Source organism: Salmo salar, chromosome 06, assembly GCF_965601325.2.
Source record: "Salmo salar chromosome 06, fSalSal1, whole genome shotgun sequence".
In the NCBI taxonomy this organism is placed as follows: domain Eukaryota; kingdom Metazoa; phylum Chordata; class Actinopteri; order Salmoniformes; family Salmonidae; genus Salmo; species Salmo salar.
The window spans coordinates 42,831,769-42,849,780 of NC_138296.1; the positions used below are offsets into that span (position 1 = coordinate 42,831,769).

At 41.5% G+C, this 18,012-nt stretch overlaps 1 protein-coding gene and 1 pseudogene across 2 annotated transcripts; one reads left to right on the forward strand and one right to left on the reverse strand.

The window, feature by feature from the left end:
* Positions 1 to 8,702: 8,702 nt before the first annotated feature.
* On the reverse strand, positions 8,703 to 15,620 carry LOC106607333 (rRNA methyltransferase 2, mitochondrial). Its single transcript, XM_014204197.3, has 2 exons — positions 15,220 to 15,620; positions 8,703 to 9,754 (listed from the first exon to the last, which is right to left on the reverse strand). Exons 1-2 carry the CDS (start codon positions 15,518 to 15,520, stop codon positions 9,330 to 9,332), a joined length of 726 nt encoding a protein of 241 aa, XP_014059672.1. The 5' UTR covers positions 15,521 to 15,620; the 3' UTR covers positions 8,703 to 9,329.
* Positions 15,347 to 17,935, forward strand: LOC106607334 (oxidized purine nucleoside triphosphate hydrolase-like; annotated as a pseudogene). The gene is made up of 4 exons (XR_014392675.1): positions 15,347 to 15,482; positions 16,473 to 16,605; positions 16,880 to 17,025; positions 17,219 to 17,935. The product of XR_014392675.1 is annotated as an oxidized purine nucleoside triphosphate hydrolase-like (transcript).
* The last annotated feature ends 77 nt before the right edge of the window (positions 17,936 to 18,012 follow it).

Sequence of the window (18,012 nt, forward strand, 5' to 3'; positions counted from 1 at the left end):
TTAAGTTTAATTAAATGCTCCATTTGGTTTAACATCGGGTGAATAAAGTAGCGATGTGCAACTTGTTTTTTTACTTCTTCATATTGAGCCATATGCAGTTTGTGATGACAAACTGGTACTGCATATCCTATGGTGTTGGCACATTCTGACACATTCTGATTCTGAAGAAAAATTGGTCATGCCATGTTTAAATTCAATTCTGATTCAAGTGAAGTGCTGTACCTCAGAAATGCAAATCTTAAAAAAAAAAAGCACAGCTAAACAAGACCAACGTGTCATTTAAAACAGGTCACATGTATAATTCAAAGCTCTTGTGTAACAGCAAGAAGAGTCGTTTCCCCCCTTCATTTGTAGACCTCCTGCTGCTTTCCATTCTGAGAGAAATGTTAGATGTCTTACCAAAAAGTCTTGTCTCCTGCTGCTAGCCTGAGAACTATCACCAAAGGTGAGTCAACAGGAATGACCAGCAGAGCACTGTGGGAGCCTCTGGTTCTCCAGACAGCCAGTCAGAACGGTTTAGCAACCAACACCCCTCCATAAACACAAGGGAGGCTGTTACAACATACACCTCTCTATACTGATTCGCGCCATATAGTGGAACTTACTGTAGTGCTGTGTCAAACTGTGCCTTCAGCATCTTTAGAGAGATGAACGACTACATGTAGTCCAAAAGACTCCCTAGTTTACACTGTGGATTCCAAAAATAATCCAGGAGGGCATCCAGCTATAACCAGAGATGCAAAGTGAATGAATTTGTCTTCAATGGTTTGGATTGATATGCATTTATAGCAATTAAGACTTGGCATGAAGGTCTGAAGGGGATGAACATTTGTACGCTTCAGTGATTTGTCAATAATATTCTTTGGGGGAAAAATAAGTTCCCTTAACAATCATCAGTGAATTTTAAACAGGAATATTTTCAACTGTACACTTACTTACAAATCAGTCAGGGTTAGAATAAATAATTTGTTCAAATATTTTAGTTCTTGCCCTGAGAGGTCTGTTCTATATCATGTTCAAATGACATGAGCTAATTTCATGGGCTAATTTGTAGGAGATAGTTAGAAAGTGCAGATAATAAATGTACTTGGTCCGTTTTTGTGAATAAATCATCAACACCTCCCATGTTTTCCTTGTAGTGGGATCCAAATAATTTCCCCTGTCTGACAAGTAACGAAGCAAGATGCCCCAGAACTAGCCCTTGCACCATCTGTCTCACCACACGCTCCATTCCGGCAGTAACTTCTCATTTACACTGTCCACCAGCCTGCGATCCAGCCCTGCAACCCCAGGAACCAGTTACACACCTGTCCCTTGACAAGTTAATTAAATGAAAGGAATAATTGGTCCATGGCAGAGGATCCTAATAGCTCTGTCAAACTGTCATGCAATTAAAAGAGAAACTTCTAATTGGGACTGTATGGAAGTCCATGTGGCGTATAGGTACTTTATACAGTAAGAACATATATGGGGTTTCAGATACTACCTGAATTAAAGGAGAAACTGCCCTCCGTCTCTCTATCTCCTCCCTCTCTCCAAGATGGAATTCAATTGATCTGCCTTAGACTAGCTGATGAGGAGAGCTAACCCTTGAGTACTCCCGGACGGGTGTAATTGTGAACATTTATGCTAGAAAGAGAAATGTCTAATTGAAGAGTGAATTCTGGACACCTGTCTGAAGCCTTTTGCCTGATTTCAAGACTTCACGGTGTAGAGAGAGTTACTTAAGCACCTACTGTTGTATACTGGCAACCTAATGCCTGAACGGGTATGAATATTCAATTGCATGCTTCATTGTACCCTCTCGCATCCTTCAGGAGGGCCTGCACCTAGATGTTTGCAGACAAGTCTCTCAGTGTGTCCGTGCCAATTGGTGTAGCCGAACCATCTTAAACTATGAACTGTAAGTGTCATTGATAACACAAAGAAAGACAAACGTACATCAAGAGATTTCTGGATAAGAGCATCTGCTAAATGTGTAAAATGTCAATTTCAAGTTCATTTAACTGTCAGTGCAGTTATGAATGCTTGGCCAGTCAACCATCATTTGTGCTTGCTTATAAAATTGGATAAGTGGATAATCGCCTAAAAGTCTATTCAACAAGCTAGACTTCTTCCAAGAACTGAATGCAGCATCCTGATGCAGTGAACTGATTATTGAGTCAACTGTTTTGTTCTAATGCAGTCACATTTGATCTTACGCTTTCTTTGATGTCATACAGATGTGAGCACTGTGAATCAATGCTCTAAAGTTAGTGTTTTTCTGCTGTGTCAAGGTAAGATGAGGTGACTAGAAAATACATACTTTTTCCTGGAAATGTCCTTATTTTTTTAAATTATTTTTTTACTGTTTTCACATCACAAGTTTCACATTTTGTTAAGCAAAGGTAATCCTTTAACAAATAATAGCCAAGTGTCAGGATCTGCATGCAATGCTCGGTTGGCAACTTTCTTAGTCCTTCTCTAAAGGCCGAATCCTAACTTGACAAGCACCAATTTCTCATGTGTCATCCAACTCTGAACTCAAATGACTGCAGACAACATCACTTTACATTCAGGCCCAAGCCACTTCCTGAATTTAACCACTAAAAGAGAGGCTCCTAATCTCCAGGATACAGGCTTTTAGCATAAAAGCAAATTAACTCATTGCTGACGGAGCCAGGTAGCTACATCTATTAACAATCCCTGTGGGAATACATTTCCACCACAATCCATGAGAAAGTTTATTGGAAATCCCTAGCGCTGCCTGAAAGAAAGGAAATACATTAGAAAGTTAACTTCAAACAGTTCCTCTAAAGCAGTGGAAGTTTGTTCACAAGCCAGATGATTAAAGAGGTGATCTCATTTCCATAATTGAATTTGAAGGAATTTATAGTGCCTCCAAATAATATATATTTTTTTTTAGCTAAATTGGCTACTATTTACATAAAAGCCACCAGCTGTCTCCACAAAGGTAAATTAACCCAAAAGGCATTATGCCTGGCCCTTTCAGCAACAGCAGTAACAAGTGTAAAGGGATTGTAGGATTGCATCTAAATATGTGTCAGCAGCACACAGTGTTCAGGGAATAATATTCAAATGTGATCTGAATACTAAAAGACGTGGATGATCAACAAGTAATGAGCAGAAAACAAAATGGGCCAGCTTTTCACATTGTTCTCCATCAACGGAACAAACAATTGGGATGAAAGAAGGTTTCTTTTTTATTAACGTAATTTCAGCATGGCCAGAAATGTGTTCAACAAAGTATACTCAGTCATCATGCCTAAAGAAAGTGACATGTTGCCTATAGGAAACCAAATAAGCAGATTTAATGAATACATTAACATGAACTATCTATTTCATTGGTGCCATAAATACATGCAAATAAAGTCATAATTAGGTTTAAAAATTCCATTTCATGGGATAATCAGACTTAAAAAAAACTGGTTTTAATCAGATTTCAACAAGGATATTAACTCGGTGGTAATTTGAAGGGCATTTATTCATGTAGAGTATATTCAGCCTAAGCCTGAGAGCAGTTGATTAATTAAATAAAATTAAACCGTTGAGAGCTTTTATTCAGTAGAAATGTTAAAACACTGTTAGGCACTATGCTACAAGAAAGATGTTTTGTTTCACCAATTTAGTATGAACAACCCCAATTGAAAATAAAATGTCTGATTTTTCAAATAATTTGAAAAGAATATGAATTTAAGAGGTTATCTTTTGTTGTGACCCATAAAATACTTCTATATCTCATTCTTTTGCAACTTGTAAAGGCTGTACAATTCTGAAAAGCAGCTGGTAGACATTATACTTGGGGATGGCTGAACACAAAAGCTGGCATCAGAAGTCGTGTCGTGTATGTATTGAATAGTAGGACTATCTTTACATCAGGGTTTGTAAAGATAGCAAAATGGCCATTTATAAACTGGGAGGTTTGAGCTCTGAATGCTGATTGGCTGACAGCTGTGGTATATCAGATCGTATACCACGGGTATGACAAAACATTTATTTTTACTGCTCTAATTACGTTGGTAACCAGTTTATAATAGCAATAAGTCACCTCGGGTGTTTGTGGTATATGGCCAATATAGCACGGCTAAGGGCTGTGTCAAGTGCATCATTTCATAATTGGGATTAAAAATTACAAATAAAAATATAGGACAAAACACACATCACGATAAAGAGAGACAACACAACACTACATAAAGAGAGACCTAAGACAACAACATAGCAAGGCAGCAACACATGACAACACAGCATGATAGCAACACAACATAACATGGTGGAAACACAACATGGTAGCAGCACAAAACATGGTACAAACATTATTGAGCACAGACAACAGGACAAAGGGCAAGAAGGTAGAGACAATAATACATCTCACAAAGCAGCCACAACTGTCAGGAAGTGTCCATGATTGAGTCTTTGAATGAAGAGATTGAGATAAAACTGTCCAGCTTTTAAGAACAGCCCTTAGCCATGGTATATTGGCCATATACCACACCCTGTCGCGCCTTATTTATGAATTTGAAATCATTCCCAATTAACTCATGCCGTATACTAAACCCATCGCTATGAACAGCAGGTAAAGCGGTCTATTTAAAAAAAAAAAAATCCTTTATTTAACCAGGTAGGCTAGTTGAGAACAAGTTCTCATTTGCACCTGCGACCTGGCCAAGATAAAGCAAAGCAGTTCGACACATACAACAACAAAGAGTTACACATGGAATAAACAAACATACAATCAACAATACGGTAGAAAAGTCTATATACAGCATGTGCAAATGAGGTAGGATAAGGGAGGTAAGGCAATAAATATGCTATGGTGGCGAAGTAATTACAATATAGCAATTAAACACTGGAATGGTAGGGTGTGCAGAAGATGAATGTGCAAGTAGAGATACTGAGGTGCAGAGGAGCAAGATAAATAAAGAAATACAGTATGGGGATGAGGTAGATTGGATGGGCTATTTACAGATGAGCTATGTACAGGTGCAGTGATCTGTGAGCTGCTCTGACAGTTGGTGCTTAAAGCTAGTGAGGGAGGTAAGAGTCTCCAGCTTCAGAGATTTTTGCAGTTCGTTCCAGTCATTGGCAGCAGAGAACCGGAAGGAGAGGTGGCCAAAGGAAAAATTGGCTTTGGGGGTGACCAGTGCGATATACCTGCTGGAGCGCGTGCTACGGGTGGGTACTGCTATGGTGACCAGTGAGCTGAGATAAGGCGGGGCTTTACCTAGCAGAGACTTATAGATGACCTGGAGCCAGTGGGTTTGGCGACGAGTATGAAGCGAGGGCCAGCCAACGAGAGCATACAGGTCACAGTGGTGGGTAGTATATGGGGCTTTGGTGACAAAACAGATGGCACTGTAATAGATTGCATCCAATTTGTTGAGTAGAGTGTTGGAGGCTATTTTGTAAATTACATCGCCGAAGTCGAGGATCGGTAGGATGGTCAGTTTTATGAGGGTATGTTTGGCAGCATGAGTAAAGGATACTTTGTTGCGAAATAGGAAGCCGATTCGAGATTTAATTTTGGATTGAGATGTTTACTGTGAGTCTGGAAGGAGAGTTTACAGTCTAACCAGACACCTAGGTATTTGTAGTTGTCCACATATTCTAAGTCAGAACCGTCCAGAGTGGTGATGCTGGACGGGCGGGCAGGTGCAGGCAGCGATCGGTTGAAGAGCATGCATTTAGTTTTACTTGCATTTATGAGCAGTTGGAGGCCACGGAAGGAGAGTTGTATGACATTGAAGCTCATCTGGAGGTTAGTTAACACAGTGTCCAAAGAAGGGCCAGAGGTATACAGAATGGTGTCGTCTGCATAGAGATGGATCAAAGAATCACCAGCAGCAAGAGCGACATCATTGATGTATTCAGAGAAGAGAGTTGGCCCGAGAATTGAACCCTGTGGCACCCCCATAGAGACTGCCAGAGGTCCGGACAACAGGCCCTCCGATTTGACATACTGAACTCTATCGGAGAAGTAGTTGGTGAGCCTAGCGAGGCAATAATTTGAGAAACCAAGGTTGTTGAGTCTGCCAATAAGAATGTTGTGATTGACAGAGTCAAAAGCCTTAGCCAGGTCGATGAATACGGCTGCACAGTAATGTCTATTATCGATGGCGGTTATGATATCGTTTAGGACCTTGAGCGTGGCTGAGGTGCACCCATGACCAGCTCTGAAACCAGATTGCATAGCGGAGAAGGTACGGTGAGATTCGAAATGGTTGGTAATCTGTTTGTTAACTTGGCTTTCAAAGACCTTAGAAAGGCAGGGTAGAATAGATATAGGTCTTTAGCAGTTTGGGTCTAGAGTGTCTCCCCCTTTGAAGAGGGGGATGACCGCGGCAGCTTTCCAATCTATGGGAACCTCAGACGATACAAAAGAGAGGTTGAACAGGCTAGTAATAGGGGTTGCAACAATTTCGGCAGATCATTTTAGAAGGAGAGGGTCCAGATTGTCTAGCCCGGCTGATTTGTAGGGGTCCAGATTTTGCTGCTCTTTCAGAACATCAGCTATCTGGATTTGGGTGAAGGAGAAGTGGGGGAGGTTTGGGTGAGTTTCTGTGGGGAGCGCAGGGCTGTTGACCGGGGTAGGGGTAGCCAGGTGGAAAGCATGGCCAGCCGTATAAAAATGCTTATTGAAATTCTCAATTATTGTGGATTTATCGGTAGTGACAGTGTTTCCTAGCCTCAGTACAGTGGGCAGCTGGGCTAGGTGCTCTTATTCTCCATAGACTTTACAGTGTCCCAGAACTTTTTTTAGTTTGTACTACAGGATGCAAACTTCTGTTTGAAAAAGCTAGCCTTAGCTTTCCTAACTGCCTATGTATATTGGTTCCTAACTTCCCTGAAAAGTTGCATATCACGGGGGCTATTCGATGCTAATGCAGAACGCCGCAGGATGTTTTTGTGCTGGTCAAGGGCAGACAGGTCTGGAGTGAACCAAGGGCTATATCTATTCCTGGTTCTACATTTTTTGAATGGAGCATGCTTATTTAAGAATAACCAGGCATCCTCTACTGACGGGATGAGGTCAATGTCATTCCAGGATACCCCGGCCAGGTCGATTTACCAGAGCCCTCAGCGCTCTGGTAAAACTCCAGGCACTTCACAACTGCCTGTATTGTGGATTTACACTACATTACAGAAAACTGGTGAAACGCAACATGTCCCTGAAGCTGGAAATTGAGGACTCTTCAAAGACAAGAATGGAAGGGCAAACGATTAGACACAAGGTAGCCTAAACTACACGGAAACTATGAGAAAGATCTGGATCTTCTTACCAAGGCAATGCACCAATATTGGAACATGGAATGCCAAAACAATGTATTTATTTACGATTGTGCTAGGCCTTTACCTTTCACCTCTAAACATTTCTAGTTTACTTCAGAAGTTCCTTGCACACTTTCCTGTTGGAGCAGGTGAAACCTTCACACGTGTTGTGGTTAATCGTACCACAATGACCTCTGTGTCAGCAGCAATAACATATCGAACTTGAGGTTACCACGGAGGTGGAAAGAAATCTAGACAGCATATCAGCTCACACAATGTACAATGTAATCTATTATGTCCTCTCCTACCTACACACAATGCTTTATGGTAAAGGTGACTGGCCCCAAACCACTCTATGGTGGAACTTGTATAGCCGGTGCTAGTCTCATTTATGGCAGTGAGGTTGAAGGAGTATTGAATAGAAATGCCTTGCTCATTCAGTCTGTTCTAAGGCATTTAACTGGACATTATTTGTGTCTTTGGTCATCAATGATTTGTGAAAAGTCAAGGCATTTGAAAAACCTAATTCAAGGTAGAGTTCAGGGGTCGATACCATGTAGACAATGTTTAAAACGAGGTTGATTTGTCGCGCACGTACCTAATATTTTTGTGCAGGCTCTGATGCCCACATTACTATTCATTCTATGTGCTGTGTAACACAAGTCATGTGGAACGCAATACGCCAACAATGAACCCTTTACAATCTAGCTGCTGATCATTTATATAACTGAGGAGATAACAGGGAGGTATCGATGGCTTGAAAGTCACAGCTCACTGGCTAATTGTATGAAGGTTTATAATAGCGTCATGGAGACAGGGCCCCTTCACCAACGTATGGCATCAGATATATGAAACCTTCTATGTGCATCTTTACGGTGAGGTTATTTTCATCATATTCTCTATTTTAAGGGACATTTGTATCTGTTTCTCCTGTCCCCATCACATTTAATTGTGTTCTCAGTCTATTGCACAGTTCTGATACATTTGTTTCTTTGTTCCTGGTAAAATCAGCAGGGTACTTTCAAACCCTGAGAGCCATATAATTACAGAAAGTAGTCAGTGACAAGAGAGAAAAACAGGCAAAGTAAATAGTGCCAAATCAACACTACTGTGGGCCTTCATCCCAAGGTATTTAGCTCTGTATATGAGGGGAATCTCAATCAGTGGCAGTCCACTTGGTAAAAATAATTCAAAATCACATCATTTCAAGCAGAGCATTCAAATGCCAGCCTGATGCTGTATTGAAGAGCACATCCCCGCTCTCTGAGAGCGAAGACCAACACTATTTATAATGCACGGCTTCAGTGGCATCAGCCTTTTCATTAGTCATGCTGTCCATGGCTCTTTCATCCAGCCCGTTTTCCCTTTATAAGCCCTAAATGAGAGAATGATTACATGTTACTACATGGCTGGCAAAACAGATTATAAGCATTACAAATGGCAAACTGGAATATTTATTATCAAACAAATACCAAATGTACTTTGTAATACTTCAAACATGCCTGACAAAGGAAAAATAATAGTTCTGACGTGCACAGAAATTTACTTGAGGAACACGGTGGCTCTGATGATAAGGGCTTGATACATACAATACATTCTGGCCCATAGATGTTGATACCACCTTGTCTGTAGGTAAAGATGAAAACAGCCCCTATGGAGAAATTATTGGCCTGCAAATGCACAGCTTATTGATACCTCAAGGGCGCCATCTTCTGGTAGGCTAAATATTTCAGCTCGAGTGAGAAATGAATGATGCATGCTCGATCCCAATTTTTTGTTGGATTTACAGATGTGGTATGGATGTGACTTGTACTTATAAAGTATGTCTAAAATATTTTAGGGAAGGTTTCAAGAATTGTAGATGTTGAATAATGTAAATCATTGTAGAATTTCCATCGATTTTAATGAGTTGGGTAAAGATATCATAGAACTCTATAGATTTTTACAACAAGTACATTCAGGAAGGACAAATAGAGGGGCTCCTCAAGTGCTTTAGCACCTAAAGCCTTTCTTTGCAGGTGAACAAAGCTTACAACACGCATGGAAATATACAGTCAGACCATTTAATTTTTTCTGTACGACCTGGCAAGGAAAAACAACTCTGACGACTCCTTTCGGCTGGCTTTTGGTTTGACTGTCCTGACGTCACGGAACACAGCTGAAAGCTTCTGCTGAAGCTGGTGCGCCAATGCCCCGTCCCAATACTTACAAATCAGAGAGCCACCGGTCTGCAACACCTTCTCAGCCAAGTCAATCAATGACAATGACATTGTGATGAGTTTTTCATGGTCCATCTCCTTGAAACCACTGGCATTGGGTGCCATATCACTCATGATGACATGAGCCTGTGCACCAGGGAGAAGTTCAAGCAGCTTGGCATGTGTGACTGGGTCGGTGATGTCATGATTGGACAGGAAGTGAGCTCCATCTAGAGGTGCTATACGCAGAAGGTCAATTCCAACCACAGTGCCACGGGGAAATTCTCCATCTGGAAGTAACAAAACATGCAAGAGGTCATGAAGTGTGGAACTACTGTCATAACTCATTTTCACAGCTTATTGTGCTAAAAGGACATTGGATAACACTGTCAAGCCTTGACAATTAATTTCACTGATGGCACACTGATGTTCTACAGATGATCCTAATGTTTGGCACACAGCTCTCCACAAGACCAACAATGAACTTAAAATGTCAGAAAAGAGAACAATGAGTACATTGATTCTACCCCCAAAAGTAACATTCATATTTATTATAACGGTACTGAGACGGTTCAAGGTTCGGAGGCCAGATCAGTTTGTCCACTACTTCGACCAAATAAAACCTCTTGTCTCTAAACTTAAAACCTCTCCACTGTCACTACCTACAACAGCCTCCACTCCCTCTGTGCCCTAGTATGTAGTCCCCAGTGTCGCTCTTCCTCCCTCGCCTGCAGCAGACACAGCCCTGAGCATGAATCTCTCACGCGTGACACCAGCAGTACCACATCATCTTCTAGAGGAGGAGATCAGCCTGGTGCTTCAGCATAGGGATGAGGTTTGGGAGCTGCAGTGTGCAATGAATAATGTTGAGGAGGAAAACCAGGCTCTCAGAATGGAAGTGTGTAGACATAGAGAGGAACTGCCCAGCACAGTCAACACCAGCCACATGCACGACCTGCAGAAGGAGCTACATGAGCTAAGGCAGGAATTTCTCAGCCACAACCATCCACTCTACAAAGAGTCCGACAAAAACCAGGACAACGGCTGAATCAGAACCCACCAACCAACCCAACCAACCAATGCACTGACCCAACTGACCACTCCATCCCCAACTCACAGCCTGTAATTCTCCAATCACTCCTGCCATCCTCCATAGACCTGACGAAAAACCACACATGACATTAATGATGGATTCAAATGGAAAGTTTATATGAGAGAATAAACTTTTCCCAACTAAAAACGTGTCAAAGTTATGGTGCCCCACAACAGAGAGAACTTTGGAGATATTGACTGTGGCCCAGTTTGGCTCCCCCAGCCATATCATCATTCACACAGGGACCAATGACCTGTGTGTCCAACAGGAGCGGGTGACCACATCACTAAGAGTGATAGAAAGGGCCTCCGCCATCTTCCCCTTCACGAACACAGTAATATCTACCCTGCTCCAGAGGAGAGATTTCCACCCTGCCACCATTCAGAGGGTAAATGCCAGCCTCTCTCGGGACTGTGTGCTATGGCCCAACTTATCCCTAACCCACCATCAGCCTGGACTGTCTTTACTACAATGTACACCTAAACAAAGAGGCAGTCCTCACCTTCGCCAGGACGTTAAAGGATGTTGCTCTGGATGGCCGGTCCACCTCACATGAGCAACAGAACAGGCACCAACTCCATGAGACAAATCAGATGCTCCTTTAGACCTGCATCTGGTGGCACCTCACAGAGATTGGAGAACAGCCAGCAACACTGCCCCCGCCCACACCACCCTCTACCACTTCTCTCCAAGGAACCGCATACAGATACACTGAGCTATGCCCAAGCCGTACGCAGTCAAAGAGGCCCCATGCAGAGTTGGGAGCATCACCGGCCACACTGCCCTCCACACCACCCTCTTCAATTCCCCTTACAACCTCCCTCCCAGGCTAGTTTTGGTTACACTCCCTACTCCCATCCCCAGGACAGGCCTGGGACACTCCTGCCCACCATAGCAGCTCCAGCCCTGCAACAGGAGCCACACCAAGGCCTCCTGTGCACACCCAGAATGGAGCATTGGCAGCCGCCTCCTTTGGCGGGAGCTTCATCCTTGGTGGACTGAGCTCTGCCAACACTGCTCTCCCAGTTCCTGCCCTAGCCACTGCATCCAGCGACGTGAGGGAGGTCTGTCAAATGCTGTCTACTCTGCTCTTATGTGGGTTGGCCAGAGACCTTGGCAAAGTCTCAGCTCACTCAACAAATAGCTGCAGATGACCCTATTCCTGTTAGCTCTTATGTGACTGAGCTGAATATGCCCTCTGACTTTAAATCCCAAGGGTCTTGGGCTGACGCACCTAAATGTGCAAAGTATGATTTAAAAAAATGGACACAATTGACATTTGGGTGCAGGACTCGTGTCCTGACATTCTGGTTCTCTCGGAAACATGGTTAAATGGTTCTGTATCTGATAAAGACATTGAAGTAAATTATAATGTATTTAGATGTGACAGATTACAGAAAGGGGGAGGAATGGCCATATATGTCAAATCTAATTTTATGGTGTCCCAATCTTTAGGGGATTTTAATCTGGATTTGCTATCCCCGGCCTCAAATCAATTTAAGAACATATACATTGATTTTAATCTGACTCAATTGATCTCAAAACCCACACGACTAAATGTGAAAACCCCGTTAACTCCTCATTGATTAATTTCATTCTTACTAATAACACCGAAAATATATATTTTAGTATTTATGATCTCAGTGATCATTGTCCCATAGTATGTATTAGAGATACAAAACAGCAAAATACTAATCCTTGATTAATTAAGAAGAGACATTTGAAAACATTTTCTCCTCAAGGGTTTTAAAATGACATGTTCTACTCTGATTTAGCCACCAGCTCCTGTATTCCTGACCCTGAGTTGGATCTACTCCGATTTCAGACCACTCTCGTCTGAGTGTGCCAGAGTGCAGAATAACTGATTAATTTTCGAATGCTCAACACCCATTGAATATGGCCAGTGTCAGTAAACCTCAGCAAAAAGTTGTATTTAAAATTGTTGCCAGCAGCAGTTAGTCAGTCACAAACACTCTGAATAACATGAAAACAGCCTAACCAGCTCTGCTAGGGCGAGAAAAATGGTCAGAGTGAAGTGTTCTCTCATTTATGCCTGGAAGTAGCTAGCCTGCTAGCTAACTTTAGCCAGTGAGCTTGGGTGCTTGACTGCCGTTGTGAGGTCAGAACGCTCGGATCAACCCTACTCCTCAGCCAGAGCATCCAGTGTGCACTCTGAATGCTCCAAGAGCGAAACGCTCTGAATTTACAAACGGACAACGCTCTGAATTTATGAACGCCCAGAGCGCACTCTGAGCTCTCTCTGGCAATCCAGAGTGAATTTATGAATGCACCCCTAGTGAATCTTTGTTTTAATTTTTAAAATGTGCTATCTGTGATGTGCTAGATGCCTTGCTTAAGATTGGGCTGATATGCTTGATTCATTTTTGCGGCAGCTCTCTGCACCCCTGATAGCTGAATCATTAACCCATATGTTTAACCTGACGATTATATCTGGTACTATCCCCAAGGTTTGGAAGGCGGCCCAACACCAAGGTGTTGACCCTTGTGACCTAAATAATCATCAGCCTATTTCTAAAAACTTTCTTGCCTAGATAAAATATTAGAATCCTTGATTAATTCTCAGCTAAGATCTTTTTTATCTTTGAAATGTATTCTAAATGTACATCAGTCGGGTTTTAGACCAGGTCATATAACTATCTCTGCTGCATCCTTAGTTATAAATGATGTAGTTAACTGTATGGATAAAAGGCAACATTGAGCTGCCCTCTACATTGACCTTTTGATACTGTTGATAATTCACTGCTAATTCAGAGCCTTTCCTCAATTGGTCTAGACCAGTAGCGGTTCTGGGGACGGGAGGGGGGGGGGGGGGGGGGCAGTGCCCCTATGACAACAATTTTGGACCCCCTTGTGGCCCCCCTAAATGTGGAGTATGAAATGATTTTTACATAACTAATTTTTGCTATCGTTCTTTTTTTACATCCGTTATTAGACAGTGGCAACGATGATGATTATGAACATGGTCTTTTGCCTGCAATGCAGTGAAGAAAACGATATGACAACAATAACGTCTAATGTAACTGGCCCCTCTAACAGTACAACTGGCCCCAGCTTGGCCCCCCCCCAGTTGAAATGGTCTAGAACCACCACTGGTCTAGACCAGGCTGAATGTAACTGGTTTAAAAATTACTTGACAGATAGAACTCAATGTGTTTCTACTGACGGTGTTAAATCAGGTTTGCTGGATATTACGAAAGGTGTACCATAACGGTCGATTCTGTGTCCTGTACTTTTTACATTAACAATATCGACTCTTCTGTAAAAAATATTTTACCTGCATTTGTACACCGATGGTACTGTTGTGTATGTTATTGTCCCCACGGGTGACCAGGCTCTATCTGAACTACAGTCTGCCTTCATTGTATTGCAGAACAACTTTATTGACCTGAAATTAGTAGCCTACTGAATGCAGGTAAAACTAAGTACATGTTGTTCTCTAGAACACAGAAAAATATTTAAGCATATGTCCTTGGGATGGTGTTCATACTGATCGTGTCCCTGCTTACGGAGATAGATGAAAACTGTCTTTAAAAAGCATGTTGAAGAGTTAGTAAGAAGCTTCTTCTATAGAAATATAATGGGCTTCTTCTATAGAAATATAATGGGCTTCTTCTATAGAAATATAATGGGCTTCTTCTATAGAAATATAATGGACTTCTTCTTTAGAAATATAATGGGCTTCTTCTATAGAAATATAATGGGCTTCTTCTATAGAAATATAATGGGCTTCTTCTATAGAAATATAATGGGCTTCTTCTATAGAACTATAATGGGCTTCTTCTATAGAAATATAATGGACTTCTTCTATAGAAATATAATGGGCTTCTTCTATAGAAATATAATGGACTTCTTCTATAGAAATATAATGGGCTTCTTCTATAGAAATATAATGGGCTTCTTCTATAGAAATAGGTCCTGCCTCTCACTAAATAGTAGAAAGCAGATTCTTCAGTTGATGTTCCTATTGGTCCTAGACTATGGCAACATCATCTATGTGAACGCAGCTGCCACTTCATTAAAGCCATTAGATACAATTTATCATCGCGCACTATGCTTTATTACGGGCGACAATTTTAGTACTCATCATTGCATTCTCCACCAGAAAGTTGGTTGTCCCTCTTTGATGTCACATTGCTATGTTTTCATTTATAAAGCCCTTTTACAAAAAGTTCCACTGTACCTAACATCTTGACAAAACTTTAGACATAGGAGCTGATTTAAATAAAATTTTTAAAAAGCTGATTTACCTTTCTTGCACCTTATTTGTGGCACAATCTTCAAAATGTTCTTAAAATGTGATGTTTTGGTGCCTCTAGGGCAATTCAGAAGGCTGATTGAGGACCTTATTACTGATGAATGGGTTTGTTTTTTATGACCATGTTCTTTCTGCTTGTATTTTTTTTTTCTTCTATTGTGCATATGTTCTGTAGTTTAAGTAATTCAGGGCTCATCTGTAAAGGAGACCTTGGTCTCAGTATGACTCCCTGATAAAATAAAGGTTAGATAAATAAATGCAAATAACCATGGCAGTCAGAACAATGTCAGATGCAGGAAAATATATATTTGGCCTGGCTGGTCGGTTAATTATAACAGCATGTCATGTGCTAATCTGCCAGTTAGGTAAATACAAGACGAACTCACTAGCCCCAGTTGAGTTGACCCTGTGAACAGCTATCTGGCTCCAAGCACCCGGTGCAGCACCACAATCTATTACGTTGAATCCAGGTTTTAAAAGTTTGTATTTGTCATCAATCTCCAGCAGTTTGAAGGCGCTTCTACACCGGTAGTTGTGCACATGGGCAGCCTTCACAAAGGGGTCATTAAGCTGCCGAACTATCCAACGCTGATCGGCAGTACTCTTTCCTTTCAGATTATGCGCAGCCTTTTTTAGGAGATGTACAGAGGTATGTAGATATGATTTTTGGAACACTGAGTTCCACATTATTTATCTAAATGTAATGGCAAAGATGTTCTAATCTGTGCTAATGCTGCTGGCAGACAGTATTTCGTTCGATTTTGCAGTTGCACTTCCTGATCACGTGAGTTTGTTAGACACGCTCGATTTAGTCAAAGACAGCCGACTCCGCGATTTAGCGCTCCCGGTAGTCCTGCAGGGAGACATTGGAATCATACGTGATCCGCCAACCCGGCGCGCCGCGCGAGCTAAATTGAACGCAGCTAATTAATCTGTCCGAGAACGTCAATGATGCACATCATCTGCGCAGAAATTATAACGCGTGGCAATTATTGAATTTTCAAACGTGTTAAATTATATGAGGATGCGTAATTAAATATGTTACCATAATACTACAGCAACTGCTATCACCAGCTATGGATTTTTTTTTGTTTTATGGTTTGGCATTATACTTCTGTTTCCAGTCGACAATAGTTGAGGGTAACACATTTTCACAGATTTTTAACTAAAACGACCAAATGTATCCTTTACTGTTTTTATCAATGTCGAATGTTACAGGTCAGTGTACGACACATTGAATACGATCACCTGGCAGGCCTTGCCACTGTCAACGTGGGACTGGAGAAATTCGTTATTCATTCTGGATAACTCTAATCTATGAAAACCATTTAAGGACTAGATTGACAACCTAAACGTTGCTATGACAGCAAGTTACTTGCATGGAGTTTTACTTCTAGTCTACTTGAAGAATGCAATAAAAGGCTACTAGTTTAAGTTTGCTGCTGTGTATTGCTGTGATGTCTTGCATACCAGAACTCTTACAATAGTGTTTTGGCAGAAAATAACTTTACAGAATGCTTCTCAATAATCTGCAATGTATCATCTCTAGAGATACTGTAGCTTCGATACAACCAAGAGAGTGAGGTCATCCATGGATTGTGGTCTACTGATTATTACACACTGATTATGTATATTACAGGTACAATGTTTACCAACAAGCTGCTGACTCTGGTGCTGCTGGGCATGAAGAAGAGAGGGTTCGGAGCAGGGAAGTGGAATGGGTTTGGTGGCAAAGTCCAACCTGGGGAGACTATTGAAGAGGCTGCCAGGCAGTGAGATTTGTTTCAGTCCTCGGTCGATGTCTTGAAAGGTTTCCCTTCAGTTTGGTTTAACAATTTGCATGTAAAATCATGTTAACAGATTCCAGCACTGGGCAGCATCTGATACTACATACCCCCATAAATGTCATATTGTGATGTTACAGTAGGCATGGTCTGATTATTGCCTGTTATGAGGCCTACTATCTATTTTTTTCCTACTCTGGTCTGAAAGGGACACACTTTCCTGCTGCTTTCTTTCTACTTACAAATGGTTTGTTTCTTCCAGAGAACTGCAGGAGGAAAGTGGCCTCACAGTGGATGCACTTGATAAGATTGGAAATATCAAATTTGAATTCATCGGAGAAACAGAGCTGCGTGATGTCCATGTTTTCCGAGCTGACAACTACAACGGGGAGCCAACAGAGTCAGATGGTATTCATTCTCAATCTCATGCATTCTATTTAGGGCCAGCTTTGTGACCAGGATAAACTCATAGCCCAATAGGCTATAATCATAGACCCCATAGTTTTCCTGGAATAAACTGCTGCCCTATACTACATGCCTTTTTATGGACATTTTAGACCGATGTCTGCTGAAGTTCACCAACTTATACATTTTCTCTTAGAGATGAGGCCGCAGTGGTTCAACTCAGACAAGATACCCTTCGGGTCAAATGTGGGTTGACGATATTCTGTGGTTTCCACTGATGCTTCAAAAGAAGTTCTTGGGCTACTTCAAATTTCAGGGTCATGACTTTATCATCGATCACAAGTTAGAGGAGGTAGAAAATCTTTAAGACAGACTACTGGCCTCTGACTCATTCATACTGTATCAAAGAGCATTCCCACATTGTTGCCTACCTGAAACATCCCTGGAGAAATACTGCAGAATTCCTACTGATTCCAGCTATCCTTGTTCATATTCAGTGCCAAGAAATCCCCAGGTCTTTGTAAATGTACAAACACTTTGTTGCCAGTGAATCAGTAATAATTCCCACTGAGCCAAAACTAAATACTGGATGTGTAAATGTTGCTGACATATGTATCCCATTCCACTATTGTGTTTATATTACATTTTTAAAGTGTGTGTGAATGCAGTGTGCTCTTTAGTAAAGAATGCACCGCTTTTTTTGTTACTTAATCAAACAGGTGGAATGACAATGACATCAGTCTGGAATTACAATGAAATTAATTGTTCAACATCCTGTTTAATTCAATTTAGTATCAGGGTAATTTTTATATTTATTTAACCTTTAACTAAGCAAGTCAGTTAATACATTTTTATTTACAATGATGGCCTACTCCGGCCAAACCCGGACGACGCTGGGCCAATTATGCGCCGCCCTATGGGACTCCCAATCACGGCCAGATGTGACACAGCCTGGATTCGAATCAGGTACCATAGTGACGCCTCTTGCAC